Raw genomic sequence first — 15,914 nt, forward strand, 5'->3', positions numbered from 1 at the left:
CGAGGTGGGTGGATCACCCGAGGTCAGGAGTTTAAGACCAGCCTGGCCAACATGGTGAAACCCCATATCTATTAAAAATATAAAAATTAGCTGGATGTGGTGGCATGTGCCTGTAATCCTAGCTACTAGAGAGGCTGAGGCAGAATTCCTTGAACCCAGGAGGCGGAGGTTGCCATAAGCTGAGATCGCACCACTGCACTCCACCCTGGGTGACAGAGTGAGACTGTCTCAAATAAGTAAGTAAGTAAATAAATAAATAAATAAATAATGAATGAATGAATGAATGAATGGTTGTGAGGGTCTTGGATTATCAAAGTCATGATACGTAAAGTTATTTAAGTCTCTAAAACAAATCTAACTTCTTGTTCTTGGTTAACGGTGTCATATTCCTGCAAATGAAAAACTGAGAGGCAAGCATAAGAAGACTGTTAATGAGCTCAGTCATAAATGGTTACTTTGATAGGACAGCAATAAGGTTTCTTTTCTTTCTATAGGAATTGGGCTTTATCAAGAGGAACACAAATTGGGATTTCTGTTTGTTTGTTTAAGTTGGAAAAAAACAGCAGAAGATCAAGATGTATGTTAGACTGAATTCAATGGTGGCCAAAAATGGACTTATTTTTCCATGTTAAAATCTGTCCTCAGACAGACACACCTAAATAAACTCCGACTGGGACAAGGAGGCACAGATCCAGGTACGTGGGGTCCAACAGACATAAAACCACAGGCCTCTGCTGTGACCCTCGGAGAGGACACGTGGAAAGCTAAAACTGGCGCCACGGTGGTGATCACTGGGGTGCACAGCCTGCCTGACCCATCTTTATAAGTTAGCACCTCGCCCGGGACCAGGCTTTGAGCCAGCATCCAATAAATGTTTGCTAAGTAAAAGCAGCAGCAAATGAACCCCCCTACCATCTAATGGCATTGAGGGTTGCTGAGGCCTTCACACATCCACAAGTTTTTATCTCTGCCTTTATCCTTACTGAGCTGATTTTTCTCCCTCCACCTCCCCCAACACCTCTGACCCACTCTCCATCATTCTCTGTCCTGCTCTGTGCCACAGAAGACTAACCCCTCCAGGCAATACTGCCCAGGCCAATGGAGGCACCAGAAGGAAGCTGCATCCTACTCAGCTCCAGCTCCCACAGGCTCCGCTAACACTGTTCTGCCTCCATCACTGCAGTAGCTCCCCAACATCGCCTACCCAGTCCCCGGGTACCTCAACACCCTTTGTTGGTTCCCTTGTCCCCATGCACACCTCTGTAAGTAGTACCTTCATGAGACTCTTTCCAGTGGGTCATTGAAGGTGAGTTGTTTTTGGATGGGACGCAGATTAAAGTACTCATGATCCATCTGCCCAAACACACCCCCACTTCCCATTCCTCTACGAAAATTCTAGGGACCCCTCAAGGTCTGGCCCTAATGCCACTGGTCACAAAGGCCTCCCTGAATCCCCAGTTGAGAGGTTGCCCCATTCTCCTCCGTTATCTTAAAGCATTTGGACTCCACCCCTATATTCCATTCACTACTCCTCTTGCAAGAGTTACGTGCTGTCTATTTTAGGTAGGGACTTTGTCTTACTCATCTCTGAATTACACAGAGTGATGAGCCCAAAACCTTGCAAACAAATGGTGCTGCAGATTTTATTTCAAAAAACAACAGGCAAGCCAACAAACCCTCTGAACAGTGTTCAACGAAAAGTGACAGGAGAAAATCTGCAACGTACTTAAAAACAAGCGATTAATATCTACAACATAGAGAAAGCAATCATTAAAAGACAAACAGCCCCACTGAAAAAATGGGCAAAGAATATAAATAAGCAATTCAGAGAAGGATTAAAATGGCTAATAAATATTTAAAGAGACACTTAACTTTATTTACTTATTTATTTTGAGACAGGGTCTCGCTCTGTTGTCCAGGCTGGAGTGCGGTGATGTGGTCTTGGTTCACTGACTCCTCAACCTCCTCGGCTCCCACCTCATCCTCCCCAGTAGCTGGGACCACAGGCGAACACCACCACACTTGGCTAATTTTTTTTTTTTTTTTTGTAGAGTCAGGAACTTGCCATCTTGCCCAGGCTGGTCTCGAACTCCTGGGCTGAAGCGATCCTCCAGCCTCAGCCTCCCAAAGTGCTGGGACTATAAGAAGTGTGAGCCAATGTGCCAGCCAAGCGACATTTAACTTGAATCACAATGAGGGAAAAGAAGCTCATTAAAACCACCACCAGATCTCATTTTTCACCTATAAGAATTCGCAAATATGACAACAATTAGTCATCACTACACAAAATTGGTGGGGGCCCACACACACTTCTGGGGGCAGTGTCAACCGGCACTATCTGTTTGGAGAGCCATGGCCCATGTCTAACACAATGTAACTTGCACATATACATTGACTCAGCAGGTCGCCTCTCTGGAGCCAGACTATTTGGGTTCAAATCTTGGCTCTGGCACTTACAAGTTGTGTAACTGGGAAAAAGTTACTTAACCTCTCTGTGCTTTTGTTTCCACATCTGTCTAATGGGGGTAACAATAACACCTACCCCATCGGGTTTCTAAGATTAAATGAGTTAATACAAGGAAAGCACATGAAAAGTTAGCTGGCACACAGTAAGGGCCAGCAATCATCATTTATTATTATAACTAGTATTTGTTTTATTATTACGGATCCTGCAGAAATTCTCACAAGTGCACAGAGTCAGGAACAAGGATAACCACTGCAACATTGCTTATAACAGAAAAAAAACTGGAGGCGAATCAAAGGAACATTCATAGGTATGGTATAACAAAACATGTTGTATCTCTAAAATGCCATAAAACTGTTTAAAAAGAATGAGATAGGTCTCTATGTACCAGCATGGAAAGATTCCCAAGATATCCTACTGTTAGCTAAGAAAATCTAGGTAGGTCCAAAAAAAACCATGTTTATTGTGATCCCATTTATGTTAAAAAAAAAAAAAAATTATTTTTGTGTGTATATGTGCACGTATCTGTTAAGGCACAGAAACAGGACACATATACTAATGTGTGAATAGTGGTGACATCTCAGGGAAGGAATAAATTAGGGATGGGATGAGGAGAGGGAGGAGATTTTGGATTTTGCTTTGTACACCTGCACTGTCTGAATTATTTACAATGGGAGAGCATTTATATAATACTCTAAATTTATAAATTTATATGTAATGTATAATTTTTTAATAAAAATGCTCAATAAAATCCTGATGAGTTGAACTGAACAAATGTTATCAAGTGTGGACCCTCTGCAAGGCTGGTGATGCCGGATGGGAAATGGGGGGAGGTGGGATGAGATGCCATAACCAGGGACCCAGGGCATGTGGGGCGGGGGAACAGGGCAGTGGCAGAACCTCTTCCACCTCCTTGCATGCTGCTGACCTTCCAGAGTAGCTGCAGCACTATCCACCTCCCCAAGCAGTGATAAAGAACTCACTGACCTAAATGTCAGGAAAGAATTACATAAATGATGGGCCAGCTACGCAAAGGTACACTGACCAGCCATTACAAGTTACGCCATAGAAGACTTATTGACTTGGGAGGTACAAGTTGCAAAAGTAGACAATCCTATTTGTATAAGACATTTGTGAATATGTGTGTGTGCATGTGTGTGTGCGTGTGTGTGTGTGTGTGCATACCTACACAGGTTGAATATCCCTAACCTGAAAATCTAAAATACTCCAAAATCTAACAGGGCACTCAAAGGAAATGCTCACTGAAGCATTTCCAATTTCAGATTTTCAGGTTAGAGATGCTCAACAAGTGAATATAATACAAATATTCCAAAATCTAAAATAATTGGAAATTCAAAACATTTCTTTTCCCAAGCATCTCAGATACGGGATATTCAACCTGTATATGAGTGTGCGCGCATACACTCAGAGACAGAATCAAAAAACAAAAACAACATGGCCCAAAGTGTCAACAGTGATTATTTTGGGGTGGTGAGACTATGGGTGATTTTTATAGTTTTCTTGTTCTTTTCTGTGTTGCAAAAATATTCCGTATCCACGTATCCTTTCTGTACTATACTGAGAAGAATCAAGTAATGTAAATAGTCTTATACCTAGGCCATGCTACCTTCTATGCAACTGTGGGTTCCCCTCCAGCCTCTTCTCTCCTCTTTGGATCTGGTTCTACTGTGTTCCACTTGCCTCCCAGCAGGTGGGAAACACAGGGTTCTGGTAGGCAGAAGGGAGGGTATCCAAGAAAAGTTCCCTGACCTTCAGACTCTTAGACTCCATATCAAGAATGCTGCCTTCATTCCTGCATAGATAAGCCTTTGAAGTGAGCCCCAGGTCAGAGCCCTGATAAGGAGGGGAGGATCCCATAGTACAGCTAGGACTTCTTCACAGGTCCCTTCTGCCCCAACCCTCCATCTGCCTGGACTGCACCCCTCTGCCCTAGCCACTTAGAAAATCCCAAGCCAAGTTCTGTGGCAGCTCACATGCCACCTGCTCTTTGCAGCCTTTCCTAATAGACACAGACTCTGTCTATGAGGAAGGCCTGGAATCCAAGTTGCCCAGGTTGAAAGCCTTGCTCTGACCCTTACTACCATAGCAGGTTACTCAGCCTCTGTGGGTCTCAGTTTGCTCATCTGTGTAATAGGATTAATAGTAGGGTTCTGGGGGCAATTATCAGTAGTGCTTTGCAGACAGCCAAGACTGACATAGGAGCGGCTGGTGGCAGTCATGGTAGGGGTACTGGAATCCGAGGACCCAGTTGCCATTCTAAGGAAATAGTCACGTGAGAGGAAAGAGAGGCTGAGTACAGGCACAAGTCAGACTACTTCTTTACAGAAAATAAACCTTCCACAGGAGAGGCTCCACCGAGGCCCCAGGACACACCCATGCCTCCTTTCCTCAGTCCTCCTTCCCACTTTCCCTCCCTCCCTCTTCTGTGGCTTCCCCCATCCTCTTTTTTTTGGCTTCCTTTCCTCTTGTTCTTCTGCCCACCCAGGAGGAAGATGCTCATTCTGAGCTTCAGAGAACACTAGGATAGGATGCTGGGTTTGACCAGATTTACCAGTTCTGCCTTGGAGTGGCACAGATGACTGAACATTGCCTTGGCCTTGAGAGGAGAGTCCCTGCAGGTGACACTGGAATCACTCAGCAAGACTCAGTCCCAGGAAACACAGAGCCCAAAGACAAGGTACTAAGAGATGTCAAAGGGTAGAAAGCACAAGCAGTATTTGACTATATAGAAACATCACAAATATTTGCTGCCCACAAACCTGCTAGAGCTCAGCAGAAGTGAAGATAACAAGGTCAGCATTTTCTCCATACTCACACTGTAAGGATCATTTGCCTTTGGTGAATGGAATCAGGGCATCACAGGTCCTGGTATAAAAAATTCTAACAATTTCTCATTCACTAAACCTTCCTAGAGCCGGGAACTGCGCTAGGGTCTCAGGAAGCAAAATGAGTCACATAAAGATGAGGACTATGAGACGCTGTGGTCCAGAGGGTCTAGCGGGGAGACAGACACCCCGCATGCCATGGCCAAGCCCCTCCATGGAGCTCAGAGAGGACAGGGCTGCAGGCAGGTCAGGAAGCAGCACTTTAGCTAATGTCAAAGAAGGGGAGGGTCCCGGGTAGACCACACAAGGAAGGGGCCCCCAGGTTAAAACGACAGCAACAGATAGGTGCAAAAGAAAGAAAAAGCATATGGAAAGTTTGCTGAACATCAAAGGCCCGGACTTAATGAAGAAACGTAATGGTAAAGGTGAAGGGTTCTGGGTGAGGACAGAGCAGCGGGGAGGGCAGGCTTGCTCACCGAGGGCTGGATGTATCATGCTTTTCTGTGCAGGAACCTCTGCTGGTTTTAAAGAAGGGAAAGGACAGCATGAGGTTTAGGGCTCTGAGGAATCCTACAGTGGCACTGGGGGAAATGGCCTGGAAGGGAGGCAGGGAAGCCAGTGAGGCAGTCACCAGGACACTCACTACCAGGGAGAGTATAAGTGAGCAGGCCCGGCCTCGGCTGTGGCCATGGGCTGGGCGGCAGGGGAGAAAGACCCAGAGGCAGGGCTGTGGTCAGTGCACCCCCATGCAGCCTTCTACTAGACAGGGAACAGCAGGCCTGACCTTGGTGGGAGGGCACTTATCCAACAAGAGGCAGCCCCTCCCTTCCCCTCCACCACCTTCCCAGATCTCCACCCAAGGAAGAGTCCAGCAATGATCATGGAGGTGAACTTAGGCCTTCTGAAGGCAAGAAGGAAGCTCTTATAAATGACCACTGCTGGGGTCCTCCCAGGTGGACAGTCCAGGAAGGGGGACAGGGCCTTCTTGGACTGTCCGCCTGTGGCGAGCCCAGCAGTGGTCATCTCAAGATGATCTGCTTAAATGATCACAGGAGATATGTCTGAGAGTTGTCACCAGGGTGTTTGAAACCAAAGGGGGAAAGTCTGGAAGTCCAGGTTCCTTGCAAGAACATGAGTGATGCCATTACCCACTGACGTATTCACCCCCAAGGTGGTCTGGCTGATCACTCAGAGCTTCGGTAGTCTGCTCCATTTGGGCTGTTTCTTCCCACTCTCACTAAGAAGATGGATTTTCCCGACACGGACTCCAGAATTGATGGATGCTGGCCAGTGGTAGAAATTCAAGAGCCCCCGAGGAAGGTTAGAGAAATAACAGTGATGGCATCTTCCCAGCCCAATTCAGTAAATGAGTCCGTGTGCGGCTGAGCAGAGCCGCAGGTTGGGCGTGGCTGTGGGGCCCTGTGGAGTGCAGCTTGTTTATGCCTAAGCGGCCAAGGCAAGACAATGAGACTTTCTTCCTTTCCACGGTGCCACTGTCTTGACACTGAGGGCATTGATGGGCTGGTTGCCATGGGAACCCGAGGCTGCTGATCCCATCCCATAGAGCATGAGGCTCCTGACAGCTGATGGCTATTCATCCCCCTTCCTTGCAGGACTAGACAGGGGGCCTTGTGCCTACTGCTGGGTCCTCAAGATGCTCAAAGAGCAGAGGCACAAGGACATCAGCAAGAACCACAGCTTGATGGGATGATGGGACCCGCAGGGTCCGAAGCATCCACAGTGAGCTCCAGGTCACTAGTGGGGCCTCCAGGGCGTCAGTGGGGCCTGCAGGGTACACAGGGCTCTCAGATCAGTGTGGAGCCAACCTGGCCAAGAGGCAAACTACAGCGTCACAAGGAGGGTGTCCTCATACACAAGTACACACATGGGAGGGCCTATCAAGTGACTCCGAAAAGCAAACGATTGGGATGAGAAAGCGATGGTGGCAGTGGTTCAATAAATGACACTTAAATAAAGCACAGGAGCCTGGCCTTGGTCCTTCACAAAGGCTTATAACCACTAAGAGACTCTTGCAATGCAGGGGCCACATTTTCTTATCTCTAAGTGCCCACGCCAGTGACAGCACACAGCAATACTCGCTGAATAAATGAACGCACATCTGCTAGCCATCAGAGAGGTGGCGGAATTGGAACTAATCTTAGAGAGCAGCCAGAGGACTAACTTTGGGTTGACTCACCCTGGAAGCCCAGAGACCAGTGTCAGAAACAGGCAAGCCATCAGGCAATGTCAAGGTGGCAGGAGGCCTGGGAGCCCAGACGAAGGGCACGTCCAGTGGGCTGGGGAAATCGGGATGAGTTGGCTGATGGAACTGACAGTGGAACAGAACCGGGAAGGCTGAGGGGCTAACCTGGTGACAGGGTAAAGCCATTCTGGGCAGGAAGAATAGCAGAAGCAAGCCTGAAAGGAAGCAAAAGCATGAAGACAGGGGTTCGGCAGAGCTGGAGCTACAGCCAGGGCTCAAGGCGGTAGGGTGGGACAGGAGGAGGCCCTGCAACAGTGCAGGGAGGTAGAGGCAATAGAGGCCACAGCCTGTGCTGGGCAGTGGCAGAGGTGAAGCAGGGAGCCTGAGAGCCATGCAGGAGACAATGAGACAGGCTTGGGGAAGCACAGGAGCAGGAGGAGGCGATGGTGACCTCTAGGCCTCCAGCTCTGCCACTAAGGTAGACAGGGTTCTCTTTTTATAGACAGGGACCCACAAAAGGAGGAGGTTTCAGCAAAAGATGATTAGTGCAGCTGATAAACGTGCAGCTTGAGTGACTGAAATGTGCAGTGACTGAAATGTGAGTGCCTCAAATGTGCAGTTTGAGTGGCTTCCTAGAAGAACTGGAGGGCTTTTCTTTTTCCATCCAATAGAGAGAGGTGTGAGAGGTTTCAATGCTGATGAACAGGAGCCAGTAAAGATTGTCCAAGACAGAACGATGCTGGTGTGCAGCCCTTTGAGTCTGTGCATGTTCATGCACATGCACGTGCACGCACCAGGTGGACAGAGGGAGAAACAGTGGCTGGTGGGGTCCAAGGAGGTTCCTATGTCACTCATTTGTTCATTCTGGCAGAGCTGAAAGGCTTTCTGTCTGATGATTTACCTTTGTCTGGGAAGCAGGTACAAGGTGACAGCAGTAGAAGGTGAGTCAGAGGGTGTAGGGTCCTGTCCTACACTGATTTCTCAGAAGGTAACTGGATCTAAGGCCTCATCACCATTAAACAGGCCTGGTGACACCTCCCTGAAGGGCTAGTGAGGGCCTTTGGAGCAAGAGTAGTCATGAGAAACATCAGCTGGGGAGAGCAAGGCCAGGGCTTCTGGTCAGTGGCAAGGCCAAGACCCAGTCCCAGGAGCCAGGAGGAAGCCACCCACCCAGGGCAAGGACAACTTGGAAGCCCTCCGAGGGCAGGGCTCTGGTAAAAGGAGGGTGGGAGGTGTCAGCAGTCTGGGCTGAGCTATAGAAGATCAGAGGAACCACTTTTTAGATGGCAAAATCTGTGTAGAGGCTCAGAGATACAAAAGAGCTCAGGATGTTCCCCAGCTGGCATGCAGTTGGCAGACACTGGAGAACAGGGTCTGGACAGCCCTGAGTGACCCTGTTGCCACCCAAAGCTCAAAGCCGGCAAGAGTATCAGGCAGTGTCCCAGCCTCCCCTAGCCCATCAACAGCTCTGTGTTTCTCATTTGCTTCCCTGGTTTCCACCTAGAGAAACTCAAGCCTTTCCAATGGACCAGTCAGCTGAGCCACCTGCTCAGTCCTGATTCTGAGTCTACCTCTGGATGCTGCCTTCTGGAGCTTTTCTGGCTCCATAGACGGCAGCTGGCTCAGCTTCGATCACCACTCCCCACACCAGCTCCAATGACTCAGGAGGGCAGTTCAGTCAATTAAAATCCTGCCCACTTAAATGCATCACTATTCGGGTGAAGATGTCAGATACGAGGGTTGAGACAATGAGCTTCACAATCCTAATCTTGTCTCTGTCCCTCAGTTCACACCCAGAACCTCTTGCAGGCCAGCTGTGCACAGCCAGTCCAGCTTGGCTCAGAGCCTAAAACCAAGACAGCCTTAGACGGAAAATCAATCCCAGAGAACTAGGTCACAGGTGACTGCTATTCTGGGTTTCCCCTTGTCCCTACCAAACCCCTGACACTCTGGCTGGAACAAGTTCTGGCCCATTATTTTAACACCTGGTTAAGGCTTTGGCTTGTTTTTCATTGCAAGAACAAGTTGTCTGCAGCATGACAATTTTCTTCTGCTGACAAATGAATTGTGTAGGCTCACCTGAAATTCTGGGCCAGGTATGTCCTGCTCAGAAGCTATTTTAAGTAAAACTATTTAAGGCAGGTTCAAGATCATTTAAGGCTCTTAGATCTTTTAGGGCCCTGGCAGCCAGCCTGCCTTTTTATGTTCAGACTCAGAAGCAACAAATTAGCTCAATACCCCAGGCAAAGCAAAAACCCAAGGGAAAGTATGGCATCCAAGAACCACCCTTAAGATAAACGTCATTTCCAAGAGCAGCAGATGCTGAGCTGTTGTGATTTGGTATGTGGAGAATACCTTGCTGCCATCCTCTTCACACAAGCAACTTGTCTTTTCTCAGTGTCACAATGTCAAAGGTGACAATGCACACAGGTTGGAGTGAGGGTGACTGGAAGGAGCAAGAAGCAGGGGAGAATGGAAGGGTTCCTGGGCTCCGTGTCCAGCTCTGTCCAAACGGCCATGTGGCCTGCAGCCAGGCATTCTGTTTCTCTGTCACCATTTCCTTGACAAGTGGATTGGCCCAATCTGGACATCTAAAGTAGGGACTTCTTAATCTGTGCTCGCAGGCACCTGTGCCTCCAAGGGTGTGCTTCAGATGGTCCAGGAGCACCATGCGGTATGTGTCCAATGCACATTTCCCTTTTTTCTCTCTTTAATGTTTTATGTGTATCTGAGTATATGTGTATGTATATAGGTATATATGTCAACATACATGTGTTTATATATTATGTGTGTGTATATATACACACTTGTATACATTACCATATGTAATATACCCCGATACAAAGAAAAAAAAGTACAACATATCTAGGCACAATTTTGTATATAATCCATGTATACATACACACACCCACACACATAAGCGTGTGTTGTAAAGTAGTACACTGCAGATAAAGTTTGAACTTCCTCTCCCCTCCTTCCCTTCTTGGAGGCCATTGCTAACTAGAATTTGATGCAGATCCTTACATCCCACACTTTTATACTTTTACTACATCTATAAGCATCCATAATACAGTACAGATGTGTGGTTTTTGTTTGTTTGTTTGAGACAGAGTTTCACTCTACTCTTGCCGCCCAGGCTGGAGTGCAGTGGTGTCATCTCAGCTCACTGCAACCTCCACCTCCCAGGTTCAAGTTATTCTCCTGCCTCAGCCTCCTGAGTAGCTGGGATTACAGGTGTGCACCACCACGTCCAGCTAATTTTCATATTTTTTTAGTAGAGACAGGGTTTCACCATGTTGGCCAGGCTGGTCTCAAACTCCTGACCTCAGATGATCCACCTGCCTCAACCTCCCAAAGTGCTGGGATTACAGGCGTGAGCCACCGTGCCTGGCCTGTTTTGTGTGTTTCTTAACGTTTACATGAATATGATCACATTGGACATCTACAATTTGCCTTTTTTCTCTCTCAACATTATTTGAGAGATGTATCTGTGTAGATATAGATCTGCTTTATTCATTTCTAACCACTGTAGAGTCTTGTGTGGTGTGACTATTTTGATTTAGTTCTCTATTCTACTTTAAGGAAGGTAGGTTTTCCCTTCATTTAAAAAATGCCTGCATGGACATTCTTATACAAGTCTCCTTGTGCACATGTGCGAGGGTTCTTCCAGGATATGTCTAGATGTGGACTTGCCGGTGCAGTTCAGCCTCACTGTGTATTGCCAAATTGCTCTCCAAACTATACCAATCTCCACCAGCAGCATCTGAAAGTTCCCATTGTTCTATATCCTTGCCAGCACGTGATGCTAACACTCTTCCATGTCGGGCAATGTGACAGGTGTGAAATGGTATCTCATCATTGCCTAAATTGCAGTGCTCCAATAACCCCCAGCGAGCTTGAGGGAAGCTGGGCATCATTTCTTATATTTATCGGTCATTTGGATTTCTCTTCGTTGACTTCTCTATTCATAAACTTCCCCATTTTTCTACCTGGCATGTATCTTTTTTTCTGAGTGATTTATAGTTTTCAAAATAATCTGTGTACTAATCTGTTTGTTACATATTGTAAATACTTTCCCAGTCTATTACTTGCTTTTTAACTCTGTTATGATGCCTTTGTTTATATAGAATTTTTATCTCAATGTATCAATCTCTTCATTTTAAAATTTGTTTATTTTCATGACTTGTTGAGGAACTCCTTTCCCAATGTGACAAAGGTATTCCACTGTATTTCTTTCTAAAAGTTTTATATACATATAAAAATTACTGACAGAGAAACAGTAATCCCATCTGGAATGTACTGTTGTGTAATGTGAGGATCCAATTGTTTTTCCATGGGGAGAGCCTGTTCTCCCAGCACCATTTAGTAAATAGCCCATCCTTCCCCATCCATTTATAACTCTTCAGCTCACACGCACAAGTTCCCACACATGCTTGGGTTTGAGGTGAGTCTATTGATGGACTGGGTCCATGTTCAGCTGTTGTCGTTACCACAACTCCCCTCCTCCTCTTCTTTCCCAGAGTTGTCTGAGGTATTCTTGGACCTTACTCTTCCATATGAACTTTATAATTCATTTGCGTGATTTCATATTCCACATTAAAACTTGTCATGGCTTAAACTAGATTACATTGAATTTGCAGATTAAATTGGGGCAACTATGAGAGCAAGTTCTCCCATACACGAACACAACACATCTGTCCCTTTATTTAAAACTTTTTTTTTTTTTTTTTTTTTTGAGATGGAGTTTCACTCTTATTGCTGAGGCTGGAGTGCAATGGCGCGGTCTCGGCTCACCACAACCTCTGCCTCCTGGGTTCAAGCAATTCTCTTGCCTCAGTCTTCCAAGTAGCTGGGATTACCAGCACGTGTCACCACGCCCGGCTAATTTCTATATTTTTAGTACAGACAGGGTTTCTCCATATTGGTCAGGCTGGTCTCAAACTCCCGACTCAGGTGATCCGCCTGTCTCAGCCTCCCAAAGTGCTGGGATTACAGGTGTGAGTCACCACACCCAGCCTAAACTTTCTTTTCTCAGTCCTTCTTCTAAATATTTTATGTTTCTCTATAAAAGTCTCACCTTTTTAAAAGACCTATTTCAAAGTATCTTACAGCTTTTATGCAAGAATGAAGAATGGTTCTTTTATCTTCTCAGATGTGCTGCCATGCAGGTAGCTGTTGCTGATCAACTCCCTTATTAGCTCCAGTGGTTAATCTCTAGGTTCTTTTGGATTATCCATGTAATTATGTCATCTGCCGATAATGACATTGGACACTTCCACATTTTTATTCCCTTTGAAATACTGTGGTGTTACCTGGAATGATGAGTACAGGGACAAAGAGAGGCTATCTTGTCTTGTCCCTGGGGATGCATATTTTACAACGGAGAGGATCCACAGCCTTTATCAGATGTTGAAAGGGAGCCAAGACTCAAGAAAGGTGAATAACCACCAGTCTAAATTACCTCTGGACCATGTAAAATAAACTGAAACCAGTTATTAGTTGTATGGAAGAAAGTAAAACAAGCAAGCAAGAACTTTGAGCACAGCAACTATCTGGGAGAAAACCAGGGCTGTGATTCAGGCAAGTACAGAACATAACACTAATTGCCCATTAAGGGCTTGGAGAAAGAGTTTCACAAAGGAGATCTCAGACCAGAGAATACAGCAGAAGAAAATTGAGCAGGGGATGGAACTGTCAGAGGTGACATATGCATACCATGTGAACACAAACAGCTTCCTTCGCTTACTTCACCCCCATTTACTCATCTGTAAGTCAAAGCTAATAATATCTACATCTTATTTATGAGTCACAAATTCTCCTGGCTGAAAAAAAGGCAAATAAGGTTTTCAAAGAGTTCTTATTGAGTGGGTAGAGGCTCAAATGCTCCGGGCCTTTTCCACATTAGCAGTGCACTTAGAGAGGGGAAAGAAAAGCTTGTTTTGGAATAAAGAGTAATATGCCCTCCGTGAGTAATCACACACAAGCCTCTGAGACAGCTCCTATCCCCAACCAGCTAATCCCTGTGTTAGTGAATGTCACCACAGTGCCACTGCCAGCACCATGCCTGAGTGACCAGGCTGCGTGGCATTCATCCTGGCTGCACTGGACAGAGCTGGGGAGACCCCAATTGACTACCCAGAATATCCTGGGTAGGGAGTGTGCATCGGAGGGAATTTTCTCTCCCATGAGCAAAATCAGGAGAGCAGGCTGCACATAAAAACTCAGCAAGTCAGACAGAGGTTGTCTCGAAGGGCCGGCATGGCCAAGGGTTAGGCATTTCTATTCCCACAGACAGATATTTCCCGGGAGAGTTACCTGTGCCTCTCTGCCTCTCTCTTGCAGTGTGAGCTCACAGCTCAACTTCAGCTCCATTCTGCTCATTTAATTTTAGGATCCCAAAACCCAGGCACTTTGTAATTTATCATGTAGCTTAAGTCACTTTTAGCTGCAGGCAAACTGCTGGGCCACCTGGGCACAGCAGCAAAGTGTGGCAGGAGCCAGGGGCACAAAGCAAACATGAGGAACGCCTTCTTCAGCCTGGACAATCAGCCAGGGAGAGTCAGGAACTACAGAGACGAACGCAGTCAGTGCTACTCGAAGGCAAAATCTGAAATCACAGGATGTTTGGAGGGGCTTGAGTAGTTAAAAAAATATATATATATATAATACATATGGATATACATGTGTGTATATGTATGTGCATGTATATGTGTATACATATAACATTTATATATATATATACACACACACATATATTTAAAAGGTCTCCAAAGATGTGCTAGCATTCTTTCAGATAAACTCGAACGTGCCTTGCGAAGATTCTATCATTCAAATGGTAGAATCTACCCCTCCAGCAGGCCACACACCTAACAGCACATCAACATGGGGCTTGGGATCCAGAAGAAATGTCATTTCTATCAGGGACGCCACCACACCTTGCTGGCTTCTGCCACGGATAATGATGAAACTAAATTTAACACTGCCTGGCACTAAGGTTTAGAGTTATGAGTCGGCGCTTCCCTGTCACTTCACTTAATCCTCTGAGTGTGTAGTTTGTAGATTTGTTAACTGCACTGAGAGGTCCCCTGGTGCGACCCCAAACTGATGGCCTCTCCAGGAGCCATAAATCTGGATCAACCCCAACTCACCACCCCTCAACCCGGTAGCTGGTTGAGACAGGAAAAAGGCACCCGCTGGGCGGTCCTTTGAGGGTAATGCCGCCTTTGTGCCCAGGGCGTGGCCTGCTTGCTAACTGACAGAAGAGGTGACAGCCAAGCCCGTGGGGTGCGGGGCTCCTCGCTGGCCCCGTGGGGGCCGGTAAGGGTCAGGCCCCGGTCCAGGCTCTGTGGCAATGCAACATTAGATCTTTCCGACAACCGAACAGTGTAGACATTGCCACTAACTGCAAAGGAGCATGTCAGGGAAGTGACTCGCCAAAGGTCACACCGCTCTGCCATCGGAACTGCGGCAGGAGCCCACAAACAAAGCGCCCTCCCTCCTTTCCTGGAGAGGTTTTAAACCCAGGACCCCCAGCCCTACGCTGTCCCAAAGCCTCTCCGACGGCGGCCGGGCTCCAGGGTGCAGGCACCCCGGTCATCTACCTCCGGAGCGGCGGACACCGAGGCAGCGCGAGTCCCCCAGACGCCGGGCCACGCTCATGTCACCCAAGCAGCGGCCGGCCGCCTTGGCGCGCACACAGGGTCCAGAGCCCGCGCTGCCCGTCGAGGGCAGAGGGGCCGGTCCTCCGCGGGGGGAGAGCTGGGTGGGCGCTCAGGACCCAGCGGCGGACGGCGCGCGACGCCGAAGACAGCCCAGCCTTCCCCGGAGCCCGGCAGGTGTCCGCGCCGCCCCAGCTTCTGAGGCCACACTTCCGAGCGCAGGATTGGGCGGCACTGCCTGGGTACTTGCGGTCGGCGCGCCGGACCTGCGTGGGCGCCCACGAGGGACCCCGAGTCCCCCCAGCCGAGTGTCCCGCGCACGCCCTCCCGGGTGACGCCCCCCCGGCAGGGCGCCCCGGCCGCCTGCAGTCCCCAAGCGGTCCCGGAGCCTTCCCACGCGCGGCCCGGCGCCGGGGCCGGGCGGACAGGACTGCGGAGGCTGCCCCCTCGCGCGCGCCAGAGGCCGCCGGGAAAGTTTTCGGCGCGCGGGGCCGGCCGCACTCACCTGGCCCAAGTTGAGGTAGCCGTGCGCCGCGGCCACGCGGTCCGCTTCGGCCGGGCCGCCCAGCACTTGCACTGCCCAGTGGTTGGTGTAGACGGGGCGCGGCGGAGGCGCGGAGCAGGCGGCAGGCAGCGCCAGCAGCAGCAGCCAGCGCCAGGGACGCGGCGCGAGCGGCCGGAGCCAGGGCCCGCCGGCACCCCCCGCGTTCCCCGCGCCCGCGGCGGCGGCGGTGGCGGCGGCG

At 48.3% G+C, this 15,914-nt stretch overlaps 1 protein-coding gene across 5 annotated transcripts in view; it reads right to left on the reverse strand.

Annotated features, from left to right (window-relative positions):
* PCSK6 (proprotein convertase subtilisin/kexin type 6) overlaps nucleotides 1–15,914 on the reverse strand; it is a 192,987-nt gene that overhangs the window by 176,635 nt on the left and 438 nt on the right. For all 5 annotated transcript variants that reach the window (XM_025392763.1, XM_025392766.1, XM_025392765.1 and 2 more), the window contains exon 2: nucleotides 15,677–15,914. This exon is cut by the window's right edge and continues 12 nt beyond it. In XM_025392763.1, coding sequence (XP_025248548.1) covers nucleotides 15,677–15,914 — 238 coding nt within the window. The remainder of the gene's footprint in view (nucleotides 1–15,676) is intronic.

Source organism: Theropithecus gelada, chromosome 7b (genome assembly GCF_003255815.1).
Source record: "Theropithecus gelada isolate Dixy chromosome 7b, Tgel_1.0, whole genome shotgun sequence".
In the NCBI taxonomy this organism is placed as follows: domain Eukaryota; kingdom Metazoa; phylum Chordata; class Mammalia; order Primates; family Cercopithecidae; genus Theropithecus; species Theropithecus gelada.